The sequence below is a fragment of the Limanda limanda genome, chromosome 7 (genome assembly GCF_963576545.1).
Source record: "Limanda limanda chromosome 7, fLimLim1.1, whole genome shotgun sequence".
NCBI classification, from domain to species: domain Eukaryota; kingdom Metazoa; phylum Chordata; class Actinopteri; order Pleuronectiformes; family Pleuronectidae; genus Limanda; species Limanda limanda.
Genome location: NC_083642.1, coordinates 15,536,208 through 15,562,898, shown reverse-complemented (window position 1 = coordinate 15,562,898; position 26,691 = coordinate 15,536,208). Strand labels below are relative to the sequence as shown.

Here is a 26,691-nt window from a genome sequence, read left to right as displayed (position 1 = left end):
ATCCCGGCTATAGGGGAACCCTTTGAGCACGTGTTGGTTGATTGTGTTGGTCCTCTGCCAAAAACAAAATCCGGTAACCAGTTCCTGTTAACAATCATGTGTGTAGCTACCCGGTATCCGGAGGCTATCCCTCTTAGGAGTATAACAGCTCAGTCAGTAGTAAGGGCCCTGATCAAGTTCTTTTCTACTTTCGGCCTTCCTAAGATCGTGCAAACCGATCAGGGTACCAACTTCCTTTCGGGTATTTTTGAACAGGTGTTAACATCCCTCTCGATATCACATCGGATCTCGAGTGCTTATCACCCTGAGTCGCAGGGGGCACTCGAAAGATGGCATCAGACGTTTAAGTCAGTGTTGCGCAAATATATCATGGAGACCGGTAGGGAATGGGATGAAGGCGTCCCTTTGGCTCTATTTGCCGTTAGGGAAATAGTGCAAGAGTCACTAGGTTTTAGTCCAGCAGAGCTGGTATTTGGTCACACCGTGAGAGGCCCTTTACAGGTGTTAAAGGATCAGCTAACAGACAACAGTTCGTCCACCCAGCGAAACGTGCTGACCTACGTGAGTTGCTTCCGAGAACGACTGCACGAGGCTTGTAGTATCGCTAGGGAGAGTCTCTCTGCTGCACAACAGGGTATGAAGCGGCAGTTTGATAAAAAAGCACTTCCACGTTCTCTACAGCCAGGTGACTTGGTTTTAGTGTTACTGCCCATTCTGAGTAATTCAATGAGTGCTCGGTTTTCAGGACCTTATACTATTGACAGGAGGTTGAGTGCCACTGACTATGTGGTCAGGACCCCTGATAGAAGACGGAAAACCAGAGTGTGTCATATAAATATGTTGAAAAATTATTACAACAGAGACGAGGTCCAGCCGGAGACACGCAGTGCACCTCTTGTAGCCACTGTTGCGGCTGCGGTGTCACTAGCAGTGAGCCCTAATGCAGTGAGTGATGAGGATGGCCTGAGTTTACGCAATGCCCAGCAACAGACCCCTCGGTTGTCCAATTCAGAGATGTTGGTGAAACTTCCATCCTTGATGCATCATTTAAGCAGGGAGCAGGAAGCTGACCTACTCTGCCTTATCTCAGAGTTCCCCTGTCTGTTTGGAGATGTGCCTACCCGCACTACGGTGTTAGAGCACGACATAGAGGTGGGTGAGTCCCGGCCTATTAAACAGCACCCATACAGGGTAAATGCACATAAGAGAGCTTTGATGAGAAAAGAGGTTGACTATTTACTTGAACATAATTTAGCTCAGCCCAGTTCCAGTCCATGGAGTTCTCCGTGCTTATTGGTTCCAAAGCCTGACGCTACTGTCAGATTCTGTACAGATTATCGAAAGGTAAACCATGTTACTGTGCCTGACTCGTTTCCTATGCCCCGAGTAGATGATTGCGTGGATACCATAGGGTCAGCTCGATATGTCACAAAGTTAGATCTATTGAAAGGTTATTGGCAAGTGCCCCTTTCACCACGGGCTTCTGCTATCAGTGCTTTTGTGACTCCTGACAATTTTTTACAATATTCCGTGATGGCTTTCGGAATGAGAAACGCTCCGGCCACTTTCCAAAGGTTGGTGAATATTGTGTTTAGTGGTGTACCTAACTGTACTGCATATTTGGATGATGTGGTAATACACTCATCAGAGTGGACTGCTCATGTGGACTCGCTAAGAACTGTGTTTCAGCGACTGGCTGATGCATCCCTGACACTGAACCTGGCAAAGTGTGAGTTTGGGAAGGCAACTGTGACCTACTTGGGTAAACAGGTGGGCGGAGGCCAAGTGCGTCCCTTGGAGGCCAAAATCGCAGCAATCACATCTTTCCCAGTGCCCACCACTCGGCGAGAGTTACGCCGATTCCTCGGAATGACTGGTTACTACCGAGGGTTCTGTAGGAACTTCTCTTCTGTTGCAGCCCCAATGACTGACTTGATCAGTCCATTGGTAAAGTTTGTCTGGTCAGACAGGTGTCAAACTGCCTTTGAGTGTTGTAAAGCACTCTTGTGTAATGCGCCAGTACTCAGTGCTCCTGATTTTAGTAAACCGTTTTCCATGGAAGTCGATGCGAGCGGTATTGGTGCTGGTGCAGTTTTAACTCAGATGGATTCTGAGGGTTTGGTCCACCCTGTAGGATTCTTTTCGAAGAAGTTTAATAGTAGCCAAATGCACTACTCTACCATAGAACAGGAGACGTTGGCTTTGCTGCTTGCGCTTCAATTTTTTGAGGTGTATGTTGGGTCTAGTGCGGAGCCTGTGGTGATTTACACGGACCACAATCCGCTAGTGTTTCTGCATCGCATGCACAACCACAACCAACGACTGATGCGTTGGTCTTTGTTTATTGAGAATTACAACCTGGTGATCCACCACAAAAAGGGCACCGAGAATGTGTTTGCAGACGCTCTGTCTCGCGTGTAAATATTGTTGGTCAGTAGTCCTCAAAACCTCTGTGGGAAATTGATATTGATTTTGGGGTTTACGGGATGGTTTAAGGTATCGTCAGCCCTGGGCTGACTCTTTATGGGGGGGAGTGTTACGGACAGTGTTCTGTATGTCCTGTATGTATACATGTGTTGTGTTCTGTCTTGTGTTGTTGTTTTGTTCCCAAGTCCTTATAGACTGGTGATGCCTCCAGTGACTGGAAGGGGGAGCTCTCGGGCAGGACGTGCCAGTGAAGTGGCCAGAAGAAGAAGTATCATGGCCGCTCATCTCACCTGCATCCAATCTTCCAATCACCCCACCTGTGACAGATCTCTCGTCAACCCTTCCCCTTTAAATAGTCCTGTGTTTGTTTTGTTGGCGAGAGGAGGCTTTTGTGGTGAGCTGTGTCAGAGCGCTGATTGTTTTGTTTGGTCCTGATGTTTGCTGGTGTCTTTAGTTTTTACAAGTAGTTGTTTAAGTTGTAGCAGCCTACTTTTGTTTTGTCTTTTGTCTTTGTTTACTTTGGTTGTTGTGCGCACAGGGACTACAAGGATAGGTAAGATACTCCGGGGTTTACATATCACACTCACGTAGGTTTACTGTTTGTTAATACCTCAGGTTAGAGTGAGCACCACCCGCTGTACTTTTGGGTGCTAAGCACCTGTAAAGGGGGGGGGGGGATTTCTTTGTGTTCTTTTTCTTTGGTGCCACTGTTAGTCCTTGTTGATCCCTGTGTTGCTTTGTCTAAATAAATACTGTCTTTATCTTATATCTGGTCTTGTGTTTTGTGTGATTGCACCCTCACTTATTCAGACCTGTTGCATTTATGTTATGTCCAGCTACGAGCCACCAGGGGGCGTAACAGTTGAAATAAGAAACCAGGCCAAATACGAGGACTGCTGCCTGGTGGGATACAAAAAAAGCAGAACCTGTCACTGGGAAGAAAACCACATTGGTATTTACTTTAAATGACAGCTGAGTTTCCAGTGGCTATTGGAGTGCCCGTGCCTCATTACACAGAGAGAGAGAGACAGAGACAGAGTTTATCGGTCACCACAAAGAGCCGCTGGAATGCATTAAGGACACTCCATGCCTCAAAACCGATCAGTGTTAACGCTGGCAGCAGACAAACTGCTGACGGACTCACTGTTCCTACAGCAGATGTGTTACAAGGCTGTGAAACCAGCCAGTGGCATATTCCTTCCCTATTTGCATATTCATGCGCAGGAATTGATTCTGTCTGACACAACAGACACACAGATGCATGAACACACACACACACACACACACACACACACGCACACACACGCACACACACACACACACACACAAACACACGCACGCACGCACGCACACACGCACGCACACTGCAGCTGCAACCTGAGACTCTGTGCTGCATTATGTGATATATTAAATTAATTAACAGGGGCTTGTGTTATATTCTCTGGCCACAGAAGTTCTGAATAACACCTTTACAAAACATTAATTTTTCCATTCCCTTCCGTTTGTCTTGATATTTGTGTTTAGACCCACTTAGCCGATGTAAAATACCTTCTTCACATTAGTGCATCACCACTTACGGCAATGCAATTTCATCAAGATAAAGACTCTGCTGGCTTGAACTGAAGCCCTCAATCACAGAGGAACCGGGCTGACACACATTAATTATACCTGAGATGAGAGTGATTGACTGCCTTGGAGGACCTTTCCCCTGTCTCATTAAATCCAGACACTATATTTATAATATTGCTACTTATAAAGCTATTTCAAGCATCGTGCTAAACTAATATTACAAATTCCTTCAGCCAGAAAAGTACAAGGTAAACAAACAACATCATCAAAGGAAATACATTATTAACCGCATGGTCTATATGGGCCCAAATTCTAAATTTTTTAGTGCATTTGGCTTCACTGTACAGCTTTGGATTCACCAGAAAATCTGTATCCGTGCATCTGAAATTATATAATTTTTTCCACAGAGACATATCAATTAAATAGTGCAAGGATTTACAAGGTTTGATTTGCTGTGATGTTATTTTACTCCTGGAGACCACAAGTTTGTCAATTTAACCTGTCTCCATTCTAAACTAACTAAATGTCAGAATAAAGAAGAGTTGATATTTTCATCCAGAACAACATTCACAATTACATAACAAATATCTGTATTGTTGCAATGACATTAAAAATACAACAGCAGAGTGTAGTTTGCACCCTACACCCACAAATTCAGAGCAGTAACCAAAACAAGAGTTTGCCAGAGTTACATTTTCACACTTGTGTCATCATCTTCTGTCCCTACAGGCATTTTAAATCAGGATAAGTCAGGATAAGAGTGCACACAAGATGAAAATTTGCCAATATGAATATTTCATAATTACATTTCCATTCACATAGGATGGGGCACTTTCAAGGTTCAAGAGGGCACGGCCAGTATTCCTGCAAACAGTAATGTCCACGTGTGTATCATGTGCACTGATAAATATTCATTGCACAGACTGTCATTCCTTTTCTTGTTCCTTCACTTTCCCTTGGTTCTGTCTCATTAGACTGAGTTTTACTATTTCATCAGAAATGAGTTTCAGGGGATTACATGAACACTGACAGAGATTAATTAACTTTTTAAAAAACAGGAATTTTCACAAGGAGACAGTGGCTGAAACATGACTGAAGATATGAGCTTGATTATCACGACATGTAACATAAAGGTCACTGTTTGAAAACTGAGAGAATGTATTAGTTCACATGATGAATTCTATCTCAAAGGCATTGAAATGATGTCTAGGTATGATATACTATCTGTATACTGTTATTATAGAAAAGGCGTTATAACCAACCAAATTTCTGCAGTCATATGGATATTTTGTTGGCAGAAAACAAACAAACAACCCATACCCTCAGGTCAGCGTTGGTCATATTGCTGAACTATGTTGATGAAACTATTACCTTGCCTATTTATTTAATAGTAGTGATATGGATTTTCTCTGGCATCTGGCAATTTTTAAGACATTTCCTAAAACCTTAAAAGCCTTTCATTATCATATTGCCATGTATTTGCTGGATGATGGGCAGTTGAATTAAATTAATATTGATCCCTCCATGTAAAATATTTAATGTCTATTCAAAAGGTGCAATATTAATGGAGTATACTGTTATCCATTCAGCATTTTATTCATAGTTATGGCTCCACTTCAATCGTTTGGTGTGTACATTTTTACATAAAAGGATGTTATAAATATTTCAGCGTGTAGGAGCCACCAGTGGAGTTTTATTCCTCGGGTCTCCTCCAGTTGATTGTACAGCACTTTGTTGATGTCTTTGATAAGCCATGATGCAGAGGGTCAACTCTATTCCATTATTTGTTGTGTTTGTTTGATTCGTTTTTCTTGGGCATTTTTTAGCCATATTTCTGCCACACAGAAAGATAAAAATGATCCCAGTTTTATAGATGCCCATTCGTCTCATTGACAGGGTATGGACCAGTTATGTTATATTGGCTTCAAACGTTTCGTTATAAATCGGAAAAAAACATCAGTGACATTGCACACTGAGCACTTCCTTTTAAGGGGGGATGAGATTGTCTCGGCTGGAATCATGTTGTGTGGTTTACTGACAAACGAGGGCACAGATTAAACAGGCAGGCATGCACACACACACACACACACACACACACACACACACACACACACACACACACACACACACACACACACACACACACACACACACACACACACACACACACACACACACACACACACACACACACACACACACACACACACACACACACACACACACACACTAACCCATGCCATGCCATGATGGTGGGATCCGGATAATCCCAGTGTTGTTAAGACATCTGCTGAGATACTCTTTAATCTGGTCAAGTCTGTCTCAGCCCTTACACTCTGCAGTACAGACTTCTACAACACAATGAAAATCCCTTCGCTTCCCTGTAGGCTGGAGCTGTTGATAAATCTGTGCTCCCAGGTTGCAATTGTAAACAGCTCTAGAGGTGTTCACAATAAATGCACATGAATAATACATGCCAAGGTCAAGTCCCCCTATTAATTCTCTCTAAAGGATATACCGAGGGGTCCTTACCCAAGGGCAGGACACCTTGCCTCTGCGCATACTGATCACGAACCAGCATTACAGTGCACAACCTCTGGCACACATGAGACACTGAGCACAGGTTTAACTCCGTGTTTCAACACTCACATGAGATTGTTTGGATAATGGGTTATAGTTCAAATAAAACCCAGCTTGAAATATATATATATATATATCCAATAGGGACATCAGATTAGATGAACCAAATATGTGTAATCCTGAAGGTTGATTAGTATTTTGTTGATATGGCTGAATTAGTTACAGCGGCAAACAGTGCAGAACATGGCTAAAGGGCAAGATGTCAGCTCATTCAGGATAAAAGAAGCCGTGTTCAGCTTTTAAGACCATAGACGAGCAGAATTGAGTCCTTGTTAAATCCTTATTATGACCACAGCTGTGAATCTGGCTTTGTTAACCTGCATTGGCCCATTAACACAAAGGTTAAACATGGATTTGCTTGTTGGTTCATTGGGGAAGGCAGAAATATATATTTCACAATTTGACAGAAGCCTTTCCAATTAAGCACAGTCGCCATGAATTATTATTTTATGTCCATTTCACATATTGCCAGGGAAAAGATTTCTGTGTTAGACTAAGACAAAGGTTTGTCTTCAATACCCGTAGGTCAAATTGAGTTAATTAGACTCCTCACCCTGAGAGCACTTGAGGCAACACTGGATCTAAAATCAAATCAGGAGCACTTGGCGAGGGCCACTCTGGTTGTACCACAGACTGAGAGAAGAAGAAGAGCACACGCACATGGTCTAAACTAAGCAACTCCACGGGTACAAGTCTGCTAAATTATACATGACCTGGACAACTGGAAAGGCAGTTACTCTTAATGGAAAACATTTTAAGTAACACAGCGCGATGTGGAGAGCGGGAGAGAGTTGAGCTCTTTTAAAAGAAAAATCAGAAGCTCTGTATTTCAGTAGAGAGGTTGGTTAGAGATAAATATTTCATTCTTCCCTCCCTCCAGATCCACTCAGTCTATCTTTCTGTATCTGTTCAAGACAAGATGATTCTGCCTGAGCAGAGTCTCTGTCTTTTCCTGAGATATTTCGTGACCCTGGCCTCAATCTCAGCCCCTCGCTCCAGTCACACCTGCCTTCAGCTTACGGCCGCCCTGTGCTGACACTCAGTTGAGTCTAAGAGGTTTTTCTTGCCATTTCGTCAAACTGTTCTCTTTATAATCACCACACCTACATTTCCTTTCCTCTTGATGTTTTCTCTTGGTCCTTTTTCTCTTCTGTCTTTCACCTTTTCTCCAGCTGTCAAATGATTTTTCTTTTCAGCCTGAGATCTCCACTTCACCGGCCCCTTTCATCATTTCTTTCAGCTCTCCATCATACGATTCCTGCACTTGCACAGCAAGCCCCACCTCCCACACTCACAAAACACAGTAATGATGCACTCGTGTGTTAGCCCTGTGTTTTTGTGTTTCAACCGCTGGTGCCATGCAGTGTAAGCATTACGCTCACGCTGTCACACGCATTGTCAATTTGAGGAGGGCTGTACTGTAGAACTCTGGGTGGCTCTCAGCAGGAGGCTAAGTGCCATTTCAATCAGAATACAATCATGGACGACACTCAACTGACGGCTGATCCCTGACATGTCCTCAGAGAATTGCCTACTTATGGGGATGGTGGAATTTACTCCCTGTGTCTTTCTCCATTTGAGATTGCCATATTGTTTATTTCATTATTATGTGAATGTGAATGTGTGTGTGTGTGTGTTTTAATTTTCTCCTTGCACGCATACATCATGTCATGTCACTTGCTAATAGGTATCGGATGACACACGCTAACATCGTCAACCTTGACGTGGTGGCAGTTGTAATGAACAGCAGAATTCCTCGGAGAGACTCCATCACTAACAGCTCGGAGAGTTGTCTGGCTTTCTCTGAGCAGCGCTTCTCTCACTCACCTGGAGGAACCTTGCTTTTCAAAATAAATGTCTCTCCCCCTCGAGGCAGGTAGACATATCAGGGCTGATGAGATGTCAGCGCCTCATTCTGCAACTCTTTTCCCCTTTGCAGGTTGTCCATTGGCGGATGAGGTGTCCAGGATTGTTTGAAGAGTTTCTGTATTTAAAAAAGTAGAATAACAAGCAGACTTAGGATTAGCTTCAGTTCAAGTGTAATATTTGTTATATTTCAATCATTTTTGATACAAAATCCAACACGAGCTGTGCAGCTACAAATGAAACATCTGTATACATAAGATGCATACATACAGTAAGTGCTCTATATCCTCATGAATAATGAATGTCCGCTCATGCTGCTCTTAAAATAGTCTGCTGTCAACATGCCAGCCTGGCATGACAGCAGAAGGATGTTGAATATTGGATTGCATCTCTCGTTGCTGTAATCAATAGCTGGTAGGTCAATGTTCAGACAGTATCTGACACACCAAAGGAAAGAGGATATTCAAGGTTATAGAAAGGCTGGAGTCCACCTTCCAACTCCGGCCCAGCACGAAGAGAAACTCAACGGCCTTTCTGAACTCAATCACTCACCAATTTGATGAAAAAAGGAACAAAGCATCATTTTTTCAGACATAAGTGCTTCTGCTGTTTCAATGCTCGACTGTACATAACTCTCAGTGAGAATATGTGGCCTAAAGAAAAACATTAGAGCAAAGGCAGATTCCTGATAAAGTGAGACTGCAGGCTCGCTTTTCTCTGACCATTAATTGCCCAAGCGCTCCTTAATGAGTCAAATGGAGTGAAGGAAGATCTGGGACTGTGGGGATCTTTTTCTTTCTTCTTCTTGTTTTCTGCTCACTCACTTTAATATATAACTCAGAGAACTGTCTTAAAGTCCGTGTCATATATGAAAAATGTTTCCTGTGCATGACTTTGCACTTCATAACCCCTCCCAAAAACTATTTCCGTTACTCCTGTTTGCACACAGCTCTGCCTATCTGCACAATAAGGAACTCAGGGAGTTTCACACAATCCGACTATATTTTTTGGACACAGGGAAAAGATCAACAGACCCTTTATAAAGTGCTGAGGTGCTGAGTTTTACAGCAGTAATGGCATTTCCCTCTCTGTTCGAGTGGGCTTATCTTGTTCAGCAGGATAAGCACACATCCCCGTATAGGATGTGTGCTTATGGATGTGTCCCCGTGTAGGCTGCAGCTGATTTGTAAAGTATATCACTGGAATGATTTGTCTTAGTGGTGGGAGTAGTTCATTCAAGTCTTATAAAGACTAAGCTTCCAAGGATAATGAACACGATTATACTGGACAGCAGCATCTCCAGGACTTTTAACTTATTTTATTAAAATTATTGTTCTAAGTGATTTCATTTTAAAAAGGGAGAGAAATACTGGACTTAAGTGTCACACAGGTATTGATTTTTCCTGCTGCAATCAATAGTGGTTATGTGGTCTTTTTAAACTTAATATCTCGCCGATCCAAAAGCCAGATGTTGTGAATTTAGATCCTGAAGTTTTGTCTCTGTAACAGGGAGGAGAAGAGCAATAAAGTAAAAGTCAACTGATCCACAGACTCAAACTTCTCAGTCCTGAGCTGTTATCAGCTCTGCAGGAGAGGTTCAGCACAGATCTTGAATGTACTGTCTGAGCTCTGGACACGCTGTCCCTGCAGCCACCGCCTGAGAGAGATACTAAAAATATCTCGGGCAAAAGTCTGAATCCTGTTTTAGACTTATTCAACTGAGTTCCTAGGCAAATAGCACTCTGCCAATAACTCCCTTCCAACTGGGCCTGATAAAATGGTAATGAGAGCGCTGCCGTCTGCTGACAATGAGATAGATGCAGACAACACAAATGGCCTGGCAGCAGATCGAGATTGGCTGCTTATTTCACCATTTGGAAAATGCTGAACGCTGGAAAAGAGAATCGTCTTGGAATATTTTTTGGATCGTTTGTCTTGCTGGCTCATAGTCAAAAAATGCAAAGAGCTTTTTCTTTTCACCGACACCTAGAGCTTTGGTTTGGAGAGTGTTTCAAGCGTCCTACTTCTACCGCGGTTGCTTCCGAGAATATTATATATTTGACAGTAGCAAAAAGAAAAATAGCAGTACTTTAATTGTCTGTTTAGGAATAGCACATGCGCAAGTGCTCCATTGGCTCCGATGAGGAGAGCTCCAGAGCACTCTGGCTGCTATTTCTTTAATCTTGCTGCTCTTTGCTGCAGTCCCTAGTGAGTAGCAAACATCTTTTGTTAACACTACGAGCCCGGCCGGGTGTAAGACCCCAACTCTCCTGGGGGCTGCTGAAGGTATGAATATTTCACTCCCTATACATAGGATGAAACTTGAAAGACCATCAAACTGCAGAGCGCTTATCTAAAGGGTCAGGTGACACAACAGATGGAGAAAGATGTGGATCCAAACCTTTTCGATCTCAGAGGAGGAGAGGATGGAAATCTGTCTTTGCTCCTTGTGCAGCAAGATGCAAATGATTAAGTCCCCGCCCACTGTGCTAACAACACTCAAGATGCTCTTCCATGTAGAAGGAGAGGAAACTCATAGAACTGCTTCATTCCTTCCTGACCAGAGATTGTTCTGTTAAATAAATAATAAAGCAACTCTGTCAATATTTTTTTTTAAGATAATCAATATTTTTAACTGGCATTAACAGGGGATCGCATATAAAAGGGTTCACTTGAAGTCATAAACCGTAGAAGACAACATTTTCCCTGAGGCCTACTAATCTTTACTGCCTCTTTTAGCTCACATATTTGACCAAACTTTATTATTTTGGTTCACTCTCCATTAACATCATCACGTTGAGCTAAATTAGCTTTGATAATTGACAGTTTTCCTGCCCAGCACCAAACAGAAGACAGACACAATTAGAAACTAGATTGTGAACATGCTGTTATGGTTTATTTAACAGCTTAAGAGACAGATAATTACTTTGGGTGATGGTGGCGACCAAAGCAGAGTGAACAGGAAAGTAAATATTGAACGTATCAGGTGACCCCTCCAAATTAATGCAGACGTCTGCTGTATCTGTAAAATTACAAGAACTTTGATGTTCATATGGTAGCACCTTTCTGATTCTCCTCAAATAGCAAGAGCTGTTTGTAGGTTGAATGATTATCAACGATTGTTGTGTGAATCGTTGATTTATTTATGTAGCAATTTTAACAATGTTCAAAGACACAGTAAAGCAAATAAAAGCAAACAACTTGACATTTAAAATACACATCCTTAATCACACATTAAAAGCCGTTCTGAAGAGTAATATTTTGAAGGTGGATTGGTTGGTGCAGTTTTTGGGGGAGAAACTCCTAGATGGAGGAGGCACGCAGCTTTGGAGAGGGCTCTATCGCTCCAGGTGCGTTGCTTGGTCCTGAGTGGAGGTGACAGGGGGTTAGAGAAGAGCGGATGCCATGTGGCGGTGGAGCATGTTGGCGAGGTCGGACAGGGCCAGGTTATGGAGGACTGAGAGTGAGAAGAAAGACTTTAAATTGGAGCTGAAGGACAGGGGGGTGATTCGGTCACGGGAGCCGGCGCGGGTGAGCAGGCGAGCAGCAGAGTTCTGGATTTTCTGAAGGCATGGATTAGAGTTTCAGCAGCAGAGAAGGAGAGAGACGGGCTGAGGCGAGCCATATTTTTGAGATGGAAATAGTCAGTTCTGGTGATTTGGTTGATTTGATGTCTAAAGGAAAAGAGGTCGCTGTCGAAAACAACTCCACGGTTTGTGGATGTGTGGTAAGGGAGAGAGAGGAGAGTATCGGTGGTCGGTGAAGGATTTGGAACCGACGATGATCATCTGTGATTTGTCACAGTTGAGTATGAGGAAGTTGATTTGTTGGTGACTTAATTTCCTTGAAGCAGTTGGTGTGAGTGGAGTAAGTGATGAGGCAGTGATGATGGATTTTGTGGAGAGCTGGATGTCATCAGCATGGCAGTGGAAGCAGAGTCCATTACAGCCTCCCTCTGATGGAACTGTGTGGTCTGCTGACATGGGATCACACAGCTAAATGTTGCACTGCTTTAGTGGATTACTTCATTTTTGTTCTCTTTAAACTCCGTTAAACACCAGACAAGAGGTAATGAAGACAAATGAACGCTCGCTGTTCGGGCTCATTATGGAAAATCTATCTTGTGAATAAATGCTCTGTGCATTTAGACATCGGAAGGGAACAGCTGTAGTCATCTGGTCCGTCCAGGATGCAGCAATTTGCTTCATGACTGAGTCACATCTGTAATTTCAGTTTGTCTGAACAGTGCACACTGATACCACAGCTAATTGGATAAACAGTCAAATGCATTACAATGCAACAACCCTGCAATAAAAACGTTATCCAATACAGCTTGATTCATTAATTTGGTGATGTGATGTTTTTATTATTTTATATAGGGGGGGAGAAGGCGGACAGTAGACAGGCGTTGCAAAAAGGCTTATGCTATAAATGCTGTGGCATGTGTGTGTGAGGCATTGGTCATCGTCCATAAACATTGAGTGAGATGAAAACACCTTTCAGAACAGCGCAGCTGAGCCCAACGATACCACTAACTAGAGCTGTAAAAATGACCATAAAGGTGAATCATCACATCTCTACGCACAGTGGTAATAAAGTCTGAACATGTTATCCTTGACACAGATATTACATAATCGCATCAATCACACAGATGTACCAAATGAAGTGTTTATTCTGGAGCTCCAGACACTAATTATGACCACAAAGATTCCACTGCTCGTTTTGGTTCACTTCCTTGTAGCAGGCTGCATTACCATTACGACTAACTAAAGCACTTTATTACTTGTATTGAAAAATGCTTTACAAATAAACGTATTATTAGTACTATTATTATGTTGTGACATTTTCACTTTTGGTCAAAGTTCCTTTTTGGGATTGTGGTTTTTGTACTTGCCCCTCATTGGACACCCATGCCAGATGCCCTGGATTTCTGTTCCCATTGACTCTCACCCACACTTTGGTTGTTGGGGTCTGTTGTTGGTTTGTTAGTTGCTTTGCACTTTTACTGATTATCTGAGGACATTCAGTATTAATATTCTTTGAATAAACAGATGACCAGCAGTCGGCAGTAGCCGCTGCTGGGACCTTAAGTGACGTTGTGATCTCTGAATTCGTCATTAACCGGTGAACAGCTCTTTGTGCAGCAGCAGTGGCTTAATGGCGCTTCAGACTGAGGTAAAAGTCAAATGAAACATCCCTACATCACCTTTAAAGCCACTGCATCAGCTAACTCGATCTTCTGCGAGGCCACGTGCACTGATCAGAATGACTTTACGCTGATGCTGAGCAGGCCATCCGTGAGCATTAAATATTGGCATCTGGGCTGGGGCACTGAAGAGGGAGCGAGATGAGATAAAAGAGCATTTTTCATTCACTCGTGTCTCTGTGGTAGAAACACTCGAGGATGTTTACCTGAACATGTTTCAATTTTTTGTGTGAGCACATCTGCTCATTTAAAAATTAAAATGTTGTCAAATATCTAGAGTTTAGTTTGAGGGTTACCATCATTTTCAAGCAGAATTAACAGGGAAGAAATCAAACCTATCAACAGATACTTGAATGTAAAATGTAAATGCATGCAGCTCCTAAGATTTAAACATCTTTTACTGTAGTGTAGATAGACAGATTTTTGAGTTTTTCTTTAATTTATTCCACTGTGGCAAACACACAAAGCAACAAACCCTCAGAGCCTGTGAAATAAAATACAGCATAATATTTAGCTTTGTGCTTTCATCTTATCAATTACTTCCATCGCTATCATGCTGACATTGAGGGTCAATGTATGTATTAAGCAGTGGGGATATTAAAACTAAATTGGTTCAAGAACTGAGAAAACTAAAGTTAGATGAAAAAGGTTGCTGTTTGAAAAAACTACACACGTATCCCAAAAAGAACGAGGGCAAGAACAGAAGCAACCTGGGGAAAAAAAACAACAGGCAGAGATGCCATAAAAGTGTCTTTTATGTCAGCCCAACTGGAGCTGCATGAATAATTTCAGCCATTTTCTATTCCACTATCTGAATCCAACATTTTGTAAATGATAGCAAAAGCATCACATAAAGTGGGTTACCAGGAAAGCCAAATAATGGAAAATCCAGAGGTTTTCATCTTGTTATTTTTGTACCGAAAACATTGCTGTTACTCCTTTCAGCTTAGCCATCCTTTATCAGCCCCAACAAAACACATCCTCCGAGGCTGATGGAGCTGCAGCACCAATGTGGTGACAGCCTCCATCATTTATACCTTGAAGACACTATTTAACTAACTAATATTAAAATGCAGTGTCCAACTGAGACAGAGGACGTGGAACTTAACATCGTTTAATCTTTCTCTCGTTTTTGTTCTCTTTCTGACTTTCTCTGCAAATATACTCAGCTGCCTAATCCTGCAGGGGGGGGGTTGAGTCAAGCTGCCATCAAAGTGAGTGCTGCTCATCTCATATTTGTTATTTACTGAATGAACTTTTCCTCTTTAGAGATTGTAAAGGTCGTGCAGATAATCACTGGAGCAGAACATTTAATAAAGGCTGAATCTCCACAGCATAAAAGGCCTCTTGACAAATGAATCATCACGCAGCCTCACTGCTAATCGTGGCAGAAAAATGTTCTTTCATTGATTTTCTGAGAAATAAAAATTATTTTGTTCCTTCTTCTATACAGGAAATTAAAACTGCAGAGACAGTGCATTGATTGTCTTCCGGTGAGAATACAGCTGCTGTTTAATTTACTGATAATCAATCCAGAGTCACGGATACATGGTATTCAGCAGAATGGATGTACTGCCACATAGTGCTGATAATGAGGCGGCTAATGAGGAGTTGTTACCCATTGCCTTTTTACATATTGACACGCTGGTACCTGCATTTTCACTAACCTGCTGTTTTCCCTATTGGCTATAAGCTTACCGGGGGAAACTTAATACACTCGGGCTGTGTGTGTGTGTGTGTCTCGTTTTTGTTACCTTTTTAGGACCTTCTATGGACCAGTAGACCTTATGGGGACCTCCTAATGAGGCATTTCTGAGGTCCTGGTTCAGGGTTTGAGGTAAGATGTCATTTATGGTTATGTTCTCTAGGCTGTCACAATGAATTTAAGTAAGTGCAAAGTCCTAATAAAGATAGATGCGCAAATGTTTGTGTTTGTGTGTGTGTGTGTGCCTCATTAGCAGCTGTGCAATGTGTGGTTCCAACATGTGTCTGCTGTTCCAGCGAGACTGTAATAAGCCCAACCAAGGTTACCCCCTTTTTGCCTGCTGCTGCTCAGTGTCAACCCCTTCAAGGCTGCTGTCAGCAAGAATCCAACAAAACGCACCACACCTCCACAGTCACCCACAATAACAACAGAGCATTTCTCCTGTCTATTCCCTTTGGGCGCTATTACAGGGAATGTTTGCAGCGAGAGGAGAAGCAGCCCCTGTAGCCTCTTGGGTCTTTGGAAAACAATCCAACAGTTCCTCTGCAGTAAATGCAGCTGAGGAACCTGTTCCATATATACGCATTATGTATATGGGGGGGCACTTTGCTTAATGATGAGCAAACAAAAGAAAGAGTAATGCACATTGATAGAGTAAAGCACATTGCAGCCATGCGAGCACAGTTTCTTTGGGGCCTTTATGATAAATTATTTAGCCAATCTTTTATTACGACTTAGTGTTCTGGGTACTATTGGCACGAATAATCACTTCTTTAGATCTGTAACATCTGTAAAGCAAAATTACAGTCGTCACATCTGAAGAAGTGGAATCTTCAACACAGCTTGGATATTGATTTTCTCAGACCTTCTGTAACCATCCCACATGAAGACTTGACGCATGTGCAGTGAAATCCTGCTTCACGCTAATAAGGCCCTTTGCTGTACTCTGCTCAGCCATCTTGTGCTTCCAGCGGAGCCTGAAGCCTGAAGATTTGAAACTACTTGAAAAACAATTTTTCCACAAGAGAACAGAAGTGCTCTTCTTCTATCTACAAGACTTCCATTCCTCTGACCATCATGCAATCTCGTAATGTAATGTACGTCTTACATCACTTCTCCTGTTGTAGACAGAGGGGTTTCTAGGTGGAGGTGTTAAAATGCGATTCCTTATTTGTTTTATTCTAAATGCCACAAAACAATTTCAATTTGTGTAATCACATCCTGATCCACATTAGAAGAGTAATGGCACAGAGTCAAACGAAGTGACACGTGAGCAATTGAAAATCCCTCATCACTTCACAGCAGCCAACCATTCATGCACAATACTGTATTTTTACATGGATAGACTGAGGGAACGTATATAAATCTGTTCACTGTATCGCTCCCCTTTGCTGATGCGGAAAAATAAATGATACACAGCTGGACGTTCTTGTTGTTGTTGACGGTACATTTGTGAGGTGTTGAGGTATAGTTGCATCTGCTAGCTTCAGCCAAATGCAACAAATCTTGTGCGTCAACAAAACGTTTTTTTTTGCACAAAAGCTTTTGTCTAAAGCTCAGGGCACAGGAGTATTGGTAATGGCTGCAACGGAGAGAAATGGACTATATTACACAGAACATCAAACAAAATCAATACAACATAGGAAACTGCTTGAGTAACCCACTTGGACCTTCAAGCCCTCTGGTCCAGTGCATGTGAGGACAAAGTGCAAAAATATATGCATGAAAAAAGCGTAATTTTTCATATTTTTTAAACATTTAAGCCCAGACACCACCTGAATAAAAATAAACCGCAAAAATATTCCATCATTCTTCTTGTGCAATTTTCAAATCAATGATACTGTGGCAAATTCCTGTGAGGCAGAGGAATCCTTTCTCCTTCAAAAAGCATGGGTTGCATAAATGGACCGGGCCTCAGCTTCAGCATATAAGAAAAAATTCATGTCTCCAGCCTCCTATGAAGCTTATTGAGACGGCTCCATCTGAGCTCTCTCTACTCAGCCATGATGCACTCGCCCGAGTCCAATCAAGAAAAATTCTAAAAGACTTGGAGCCCTCCAGGAAGACAATTAGAGTCGTCTCTCTCCCAGTATGCATCGTTGCCGTGACAGCAAGCGACGGGCACATTGCTATGCATTATGCAGCCCTTAAACCTGCACCCTTCGCGGGTCCTCGGAGGATCTTCAGCAGGCTCACGCTGCGTGCCACACCACGCAGCCCAACTTCTGAATTTCTAATGAACCGAGCTAATCAAATCAGATGAGTGCTCTCGTAACCCACTGTGTACTGTGACATGCCATGGCTGGCAACCTGGCTGGAAATAGAGGTTGGTCACCAAAGCTGGCAGAAAAGGGGTTTAGACAGTGACCGTGCTGCTGTGCTGTGGTAATGTGTGTTTGTGCCAGAGAGAGAGTGCAAAAAAGAGACATCATGAAAACCCTACTGGGGATGACAGAGTGGAAATGGATAACATCAAGAAAACAAAGCCCAGACACATCAGTGCAGAGGAGAGAGAGAGCGTGCGAGGGATGAAACCAGAGAGTGACAGAGAGATAAACAGAGAAAGACAGATGAAATAAGAGAGCTCAAATGCCAAAATAAAAAAATATGTGTTACTTCTCACAAGCTCGTTACAGCCAACAACTTGCCCTTTGTCCTCGAGGGACAACTTTGACTTCTCACACACGTCCATAAATGTCTCTGCAGGGGAGTGTGTACTGTGCCGCTGCAGCATCCCTGGGGACAGGAGGCTTTGAGAGGGGGTGAGGAGGCTGGTTGTTATTGGGTCTGTACAAATTTGTTGACTCACATATGAATGGGACCCAATGGAGATTTATCGTTCTATTGTTCATGTGAGATTGATAAATATTGAGGCAAAGTTCTCCGATTTAATTACATTTTTCATTTCATTGAGTTTCAACATCACAACATTTTCTAAAAGCTTATAACCAGATTCCTATAACATAGAACGAAATACAGAACAGGCCACTCTGCTCTACTGAGGACAGCAGAAGTAAACTAAAAGCAGAGGGGGGTCACAGGCTGTGCACCCATCTGCTTCCCAAGCATCAGTGCTGCTGTCTGACAGCACTTTTGTTTGCCTCTGCATAACAACATGACAGATAAGACAACTCACCCCCCCCCGACCTCGGCAACCTTTGGTTTGACATGTAAACAGAGCTGCTGTTTTCTATTCCCATAGCCTTGCTCATATTCTTATTATTCTGGAGAATGAAGAAGGGCACCTGGATTTTTCTCTTCCACCAAGGTTGTCATGTTTCCAGCCTGTCAGTTTGTTTGTTTCCAAGAAAGTTTACACAAATAAAATCAAATGGATTTCTACAAAACTTGGTGGAGAGATGTGGTATGGGTCAGGGTAGACCTCTTTCCTTTTTTGTGTGGATCAAGATGAGGGAGTAGATCCAGGATTTTCTTTCCATTGTCATTGTGAGGTATGGTGTTTTTCTGTTTCTCAGTGAATATTTAATTGATATGGAGTTTAAATAATCAGGCATGTTTAAGGAACTGATGAGATGTGTGCTCTATATGTGCAATTCTAGTTTATAATGTGGTAAAACATGAGCTGGGACTGTATTAATGAGGGCACTAAAAGTTAATTTGTTGAATACATTATCCGTGGTATAATACATATAAATATTACATTTTTTCACCTGTGTATTACTACCGAGTCTTGTGGATTAATTCTAGGAATATGAGCCAGATGAAAAATATTTGATGTAATTACCTCCCAGCTTGACGGCATAAAGTCACCCAACTGTGCAGCAATCCACAGGGCACTCAGCTGTGTAAGTTAACATAAAGATGTGAATAGTAACAGGGGGTCCACTGATTTCCCTGACTGAACTCAACCCACTCCTCTTCAGTTAATCACAGCACAATGTATTTCATCTCCAGCAAAAGGTTTCAAAGGGCGTGTGTGTTTGTTTGTGTGTGTGTGCACGTGTGTTTGTACAAACACAAACTAACTTATAGGAATGTCTGCGCCGGGACAAAAAAGAAGGTCCCCACAGGTGCAAACTTCTGAAGGGCTTAGGAGCACATTACCCCTATGGAGATACAAGTTTATGTCTGTGTGTGAGTGTGTGTAGCGTGAAGTGTGTAGTGTGTGCTGAGAAGAGACAGCTAATTAAGTGTAAATCAGAGTATGATTAATGTGGTTGTGGGTACGTGGAGAGGAAGCTCACTGTGTGATAAGAGGAATGTGCAGTAGTCCCAGGTATAATCCTGAAAAGTGAGCAGTGTGCAAAGGGGAGAGGGGGAGGGGGCTACAATGGGGTCGCTGTCTCCATAGCAACGACCCCATTTTTTTAAATATCCAAACACACACACCCTTTCTTAAATCAATCCATCATCTAATATATCACAATCAGATAAACACTATTTCACACATTGTACCACGTTTTGTTTATATTTTGGTAGTGAAGCCATGAAGACTTCTTTATGTCACCTTGTCAAGAAAAAAAATAATAATGTTGGGCTTTATGGCTGAAAGTAAATTTATATTTTTACAAGTACGTAATTGAATCGAATTGAAGAAGAAATGTGTACTTTTTCCTGATTCTGTTGAAAAAGACAAATTAAAGAATCAATCATAAAATGTTTCAAATTAAAAGTCCTCCACAGACTCATTTTGCTTTCCTCTGAGATCAAAGTGTCATAAAATAACTGTTTCCTTTGTCTTGGCGCCATCTAGTGGAAATCAGCAAGAAATTCAGTTTCAGTGAGATGTATTGGGTCGTCATTTCTTGATTTGGGCTTTTGGTATTTTAAGAAAAGGACTTTGAAACTATTTAAATGATAACAGATTTATTACTGGTCTCGATTAATCGTACAAATAAAAGACTTGTTCCAATGGTGTCAGAAACAATTTTAAAGTTCTACCAATAGCTAAATAAACATCCACATTTTGTATGCACCTGAATAAATTTCACTCAGCAGTTCCTCAGTATCGATTGGTGCTATATGCTGCTTTTCTTCCTGCTTGTGATTTATTTTGTTTGCATTCATGAAAAAAATAATTGACTCGCAGTAAAGCAACAAACTGATAACAGAATGAAATTGCTACAAATATTTGAGAACTTCAGGTCTGAATCAAAGACTACTGGCATCTGGCACTGGTTTCTGGCCTCATCACTGATCTAAATCTAAATCATCTCTAAGTGACTGTACATCACTTTAAAGAACTACAACTCTGTTTGTTTTAGATGTGCTACATAAAACAAACATGTCGGGACCTTCTTGACTTTTACTGGAGGATATGACATAAATACTAAAACAGTCCAGCTGTTATTGCCACCGACTCAGCGGGGGATATGTAATGCGTCCAGCAGGACTGCTCTGTGCCATACACGCAATGACCTACAGATGGCAGTGTAATTCCACAACGAATTTGAGACCGAGGAAGAAGAAGAAAACGCGGGCCAAATTGTAAACACAAATGGCGGAGCAGCTGTGTGTGTCAGCAGGCCAACCCGCCAATGAACACAGAAGAGGAGCTGTGTGTGTGTGTTGCTGCAGGGTACAGAGAACATACTTGCTCGCCTCTCAATGCTAGCTAGAGTTAGCTTCCATTGCTGTCTCCTATTTGTCGTGGACTCAGGAACAGTGAACTTTTCCACTCGTTGTACTGGTGAGAAGCTCGTCGCTGATTGTTGGATTTCCAGTGTGACCACAGACCATGGCCGTCAATGGGAAAGTCATCCCGCACACGCCGCTGGCCGTCGACTTCTGGCAGGTTCGGAAGTGTCCGGGTGCTCGGCTGTTTTTCCTGACCCACATGCACAGCGACCACACGGTGGGTTTGACCTCGACGTGGAGCAACAGGCCCATCTACTGCTCCCCCACCACCGCCACCCTGCTCCGGCTGAAGCTGCAGGTAAGGATGGTCACACGAGCTCCACCGGTCATTCCTCTGCCTCCTCCAGGACAGTGTACTGAGGGATGAAGGGACATAATGCACTGTTTTTGCATCCAGATGTGTTTTAAAGATTTCTACACATCTGTAATATATAGCTTTTGTGGCTTGTTAATTGGATGGACTGGTTTTGAGAGGCGGTGGACTAGTGGCAGAAACTTGAACTATGGGCAGAAAAGGTCTCTGGTTCGACTCCACGGAGAAACAACAAAACGACGAACCTTGATTGATCTGTCCAAAAATCCATAGGATTCTCCCTACCCTGTCTAGTGCCCCTGAGCAAGGCACCTTACTCCCCCAACATCTGCTCCCCGGGCGCCGTACATGGCTGCTCACTGCTCTGTGTGTCGTGGACCAGATGGGTTAAAAGCAGAGGTTAAATTTCCCTACAATTGCATGAGTGTGCTTGTGCATGTCTGTGCATGTGTTTGGGACAAATAAATGTATCTTAATCTTAATCTTTTGGAATCTACGAGAGATGTGCTACATATAAACTTGGTTACTTACTTAACTTGTGTGATGTTTGTGCCCATTTGTCTGGGTCTAAAAAGCCACTCTGGTTTCTAAGTTCAGGAAACTGTTGAGACATTTTTGACCATCTTCACATATTACTGCATAAGGTCAGGTTATAGATAAAGGACCAACAAACAATGCATTGTCGTGTCTATGCTTTGGGACTTTCAAATCCATAAGACATACGGACAAAATGTGATTTAGGAATGCATACTTTAGGCTTAACTGTCCAATAGGATGTGAACACAAAAAATCAGATCAGCATTGAACAAATCCTTCTAAAAGCATGTCATGTTCAACAGTCCACTCGGAAGAACAGCTTTTTTAATTTGACAAACACTACAAATTTGTGTTTTGGTTTGATGTGACATGTCCAGTAAGGTACTGTGGAAATTAAGTGTCAGAGTAACTTGTGTGGCCTGACCACAGAGAGTTGAAGAAACAGATTTGATTTTTTTTTTATCTGTTGTTTTGATGGTGGTAGAGAGTGCTTCTATCTAATGACCGGGGATCACATTATATAAACACATCCTTCATGTGTGTATAGAAATATCTAAAATCATTTACTCAAGGTTTTCCTTAGATTTTTCACTTATGTGTTGCTTCACTGAGGAGTTAGAACAAGCAGATATGAATAAACCTTCACATCAGGTGCATAATGTGGGAAACTTTTGATTGTTTTAAAAAAAAAGTTTTAATCGTAGGGGTAACAATGGTTGTGTGTGTGTGCAGTTCTTTACATTAACCTGCTGCTGATCATTTCTGTTTCTGCTCAGGTAAAGGAACAGTGGATCCATCCATTAGAGCTGGGGGACCCACACCTGCTGCCGCTGGATGACATTGGCAAGGAGAGGCTGACAGTCACCCTGATAGAGGCAAACCACTGTCCAGGGGCGGTGATGTTTCTCTTCGAAGGCTATTTTGGTTCTATACTGTACACTGGTCAGTGTCTGAAGCCACTGGAAAATTAGTTTCAAATGATGAAAACACATGCACAGGTTCTATATTGTGTTGAGCATCGCAGGAATGAATTGTCTCCCTCTTTATTTTAGGTGACTTCAGATATGCTCCCTCAATGCTGCGTGAGCCATGTCTGAGGACAAACATCACTATTGACATCCTGTACCTGGACAACACCAACTGTGACCCCAACCGCACCCTCCCCTCCAGGAAGCAAGCCACTCAACAAATCAAAGAGATCATCCGCAGCCATCCCAGCCACAATGTTGTCATAGGTAATTTTGTATAGAGTTCTTCGTTGGGATGATTTTACAACAATAAAGTATTACTGTAAAAGAGCCAATATATAATTACAGCCTAATGTGATCTTTTAAAAAATATGCTGTTAGTTATCCTGTTATCCAATTTTGCATTGTTATATTTGCTGACTTTGGGATGCATTACAGGTTTGTATGCACTGGGGAAGGAGTCCCTGCTGCTGGACCTGGCAATGGAGTTCAAAACCTGGATTGAGGTGAGTTTTGAGAGGATGGAGACCCTCAAAGCTCTGGAGCTGCCTGACGTTTTCACCACTGACCGGGGGGCCGGTCGCATCCGAGCCGTAAATCAGTCAGAGATCCGTTTTGCCACTTTGAACCAGTGGAACATACAACATCCCACCTTGGCCATCTTGCCCACCAGCAGGCCCCTGGTCTCCTTCCACCCCAATATCCATGTGGTGCCCTACTCCGACCACTCCTCTTATCAAGAGCTGGAGGATTTTGTCTCTGCGCTTAAACCTACCTCCCTTGTACCCATCGTGGGAACTCACCCACCTGGAAATCTCTCTGCCTTACTGCCCAGCAAAAAGCGCCCTGAAATCCTCGTGCCCGAGTCAGTCCGACAGTACATGCTGAGACAGCCTGAGATCCAGATCAGATCATCAGCATCTACCCGCCTTCGCAGCGGGCCCCTCAGACCGGTTGCTCCCAAGGGGGTGATATTTGAGTCTCCTCCAAAGGGGTCCACAACACCATGTGAAGAAGATGTCTGCGGACCAGAGTGTCTTGAGCAGGAGGCTTCTGAGGAGGAGATGGACAAGGAAAGTAGTGAAAAGGACTCTGAGAGTATCCTTATCGACATTAGCAAGAAAGTTACCCATAACAAAAACAGGGGCGGAGCTGGAGACAGGTGGAGCCTCAACATTGTCCAGACAGTCTCAGAAGACATGCTAATGGAAGAATCTCTGCCACTCAGTCAACATACCCAGAGTAACCAGGCTCCAGTGGAGAGTGTTACAGACAGAAGGCCTTTTGAAACTAATGCCAAAACAAGGAACACAGCATCAAGTGGAAGTTACAACAGTCAACCAAGGGGACACAGAAATGTTGAGAACAACCACAAACCGTCAGACGAGGACAGCATGAGTCAGCACAGTGGATGTGGAAGTGATTTGGACAGCCTGACACTATTTCAGAACAGCTCCAGTAACATTTCCTGTACTTCCTGTCGCTCCTCCACGGAGCTGAAGGAGAAGTATTTAGAGGAGTTTGAAAACAGTGTTTTAAAGAATCTCCCCTTCATGGAGGAGGATTATAAGACTTGGGGCCTCCTGCAGCACAGCTTTGTGCGGACTTTCCCCTCTCCACTATATGATTCATAATGACATCTCAGTAAATAATATGAGCTAACTTTGTTTACCTTGTTTTCTCTGTTTGTAAACATATATACTTTAAAACTGACTATTTTCTGTCCTATATATGACTTTCCTTGTGGTGCTTCCTTTTTGTGGGTGGTCTGGACTAAAGGTTTGGGTCTGTAATAGAAATTTATAAATGTAGATTTACCTGTTTCTGTCATCCCACTGGTCATCAGTATTTCAGTGCCTCTGTTCGTCTTTTATAATTTTGTTTGTGGAGCACAACTCAGAAACCATTTGGAATTTAGTGAGGAAATTTGGTGATGCTTTTTTTATATTTGGGGTGTGACAGGGGGTTAAGTCAACTCGTGATGACACATGTCAAGAGCCATGAGTTATGAGCCAAAATCTGACTTCAGTTCAGCCATATTTCCAGATCAACCTTTTTAACTTACACTTAATTCTTTTACTGCAAATGAGTGAATACTTTATAGTAGAAAAGAAAAACAAATGCTTCCATACTGTAAAAAATAAAAATGTATGATTTAACAGCAGTGTTGCTTACTGTATTAGTCAGCCAATTATGAAAAACTAGAGTGAAACACTGTTCAGAAAAACACTTTCACTCATTTTATTTTTTTACTTTAAGAAAACTGTCAGAGATAATTTAATAATTTATTTTGTCATACATTCGTAAACATTTGCGTTCATACTGTTGCTGAAAATATAGATAGGACATTTATTAAAAGTATTTTTTTTTTTTTTTTTATGAAATGTTTTAAAATGTAATGCTGTTTGAAATAAGATTCATTTACTTTGACCCTATGAGACAAATTGTGATTTGTGAATATGAGCTCTACAAGTAAAATTTGATTGGTTGATGTGATTCAAGAGGTGCACACGGTGACTGTATTTCATTTGGCCAAGTCACTTAATTCCACTAGCTTGAGAGACTTAAAGAAAATTATGTATACGTGAATCCTTGGTTCTTTAATTCTCTTGTAGTTTATGTGAGAACTACAAGAGAAAAGAGAGAAATATTAATCGTCAAAATACTTCAGTATTATTAGTAGCCATTATCTCAGTGAAGTGGTGCAACTACAAAAAACAGTTGAATTAGAATTGTAAGAAATGAATGGATATATTTGTATTAAATTGCATTATTTCTTCTGACTTAATTTCCTCCACAGTGTCCTCACAACTTTGTGGCTTATTTTTTTAATGTAATACATGTTGCTGTAATATGTATGTTGACTGACAATGTGCCAATTGTTTCTTCATTAAATAACAGATTATTGGTACACTGATCTGGTCTGGTGTTCAAATTATCTCCTGGTATTGAAAGAACAACACACGCTGCAGGACAGAGATGCAATGGAGAATCACAGCTTTCTGTTGTTGCAGTGTCGTCGTTTTCCACAAGATGGCAGTAGTTTATTGCAGATGTCACCTTTTACTTGAAGCCTTACTTCTCATTTAATTAGTCTTGCAGGTTTCTGCAGAATGTCAGATTTTTGTAGAAATCAAAACCCTCACGTATATTCAAGAGCCGACGACATGTTGCACTGCAATGACTCAGCTCTCAACTGAACTCTCACCATGAAGCAGGAACTGTACTTCTAAAGTCCTCCTCAGTGTTCTCACAGCTTTAATGGCCTTGTTATGTCTGAATAGGAAACTCATTTACTGTATTACAACATCTCCTCTTCACCACTTCTACAAAACAGCCTTTGCCTTGAGCAGTGTAATCGCTGTAGACAGCACGGTCGTATAAAGTCATCTTTAGTTGGCTCTGATCCTAGCACGTCCCATTAGACTGTTGAGAAACCTCAGTAGTGTCGTGCTGAGACATCCTATAGTCTCCGTCAGATTGACACGAGCTGCCAACAGGAGTCTCCTCTTGTGCTCATAAAGGATGAATGATTGGCTGCTGAATGTAGGAGGAGGCAGATCTGGGATTAGCAATCAGCTACAGGCCCAGAGTCAACTGTGTGCAGCCGAATACTGATGAAGACCAGTGGACCAAGCACAACTAAATACTTCAATACAATAAGGCAATAAAAGTAAAAGTACTCAATGTAGACAATTTTTTCCCTCCGGCTGTGATGCTCTTAATTGGTGAATAATTAAATAATAACTGCTGTATTCATGTATAATTAGCATTTTACTATTGATGATTAAAGGGCAGCATCTTCTCAATAAATCAAGCTATTGTTTGTTTACACCATTACAGTTTTCCTTTTGTCCTCCCA

The 26,691-nt window shown here is 42.1% G+C and overlaps 1 protein-coding gene across 1 annotated transcript; it reads left to right on the top strand.

Annotated features, from left to right (window-relative positions):
* The first annotated feature begins 20,886 nt into the window (after positions 1 to 20,886).
* dclre1b (DNA cross-link repair 1B) lies at positions 20,887 to 25,111 on the top strand. Its single transcript, XM_061075255.1, has 4 exons — positions 20,887 to 21,309; positions 22,638 to 22,803; positions 22,914 to 23,096; positions 23,268 to 25,111. The coding sequence occupies exons 1-4, from the start codon at positions 21,112 to 21,114 to the stop codon at positions 24,461 to 24,463; spliced, it is 1,743 nt and encodes a 580-aa protein (XP_060931238.1). The 5' UTR covers positions 20,887 to 21,111; the 3' UTR covers positions 24,464 to 25,111.
* The last annotated feature ends 1,580 nt before the right edge of the window (positions 25,112 to 26,691 follow it).

What these genes read in the sequence shown, in the direction of transcription:
- dclre1b (XM_061075255.1), top strand. Translation starts at nt 21,112, where the DNA reads ATGGCCGTCAATGGGAAAGTCATCCCGCACACGCCGCTGGCCGTCGAC. An exon ending in TGGTTCTATACTGTACACTG is followed by an intron (nt 22,804 to 22,913) that starts GTCAGTGTCTGA and finishes TCTTTATTTTAG; the next exon opens with GTGACTTCAGATATGCTCCC. An exon ending in CAGCCACAATGTTGTCATAG is followed by an intron (nt 23,097 to 23,267) that starts GTAATTTTGTAT and finishes GATGCATTACAG; the next exon opens with GTTTGTATGCACTGGGGAAG.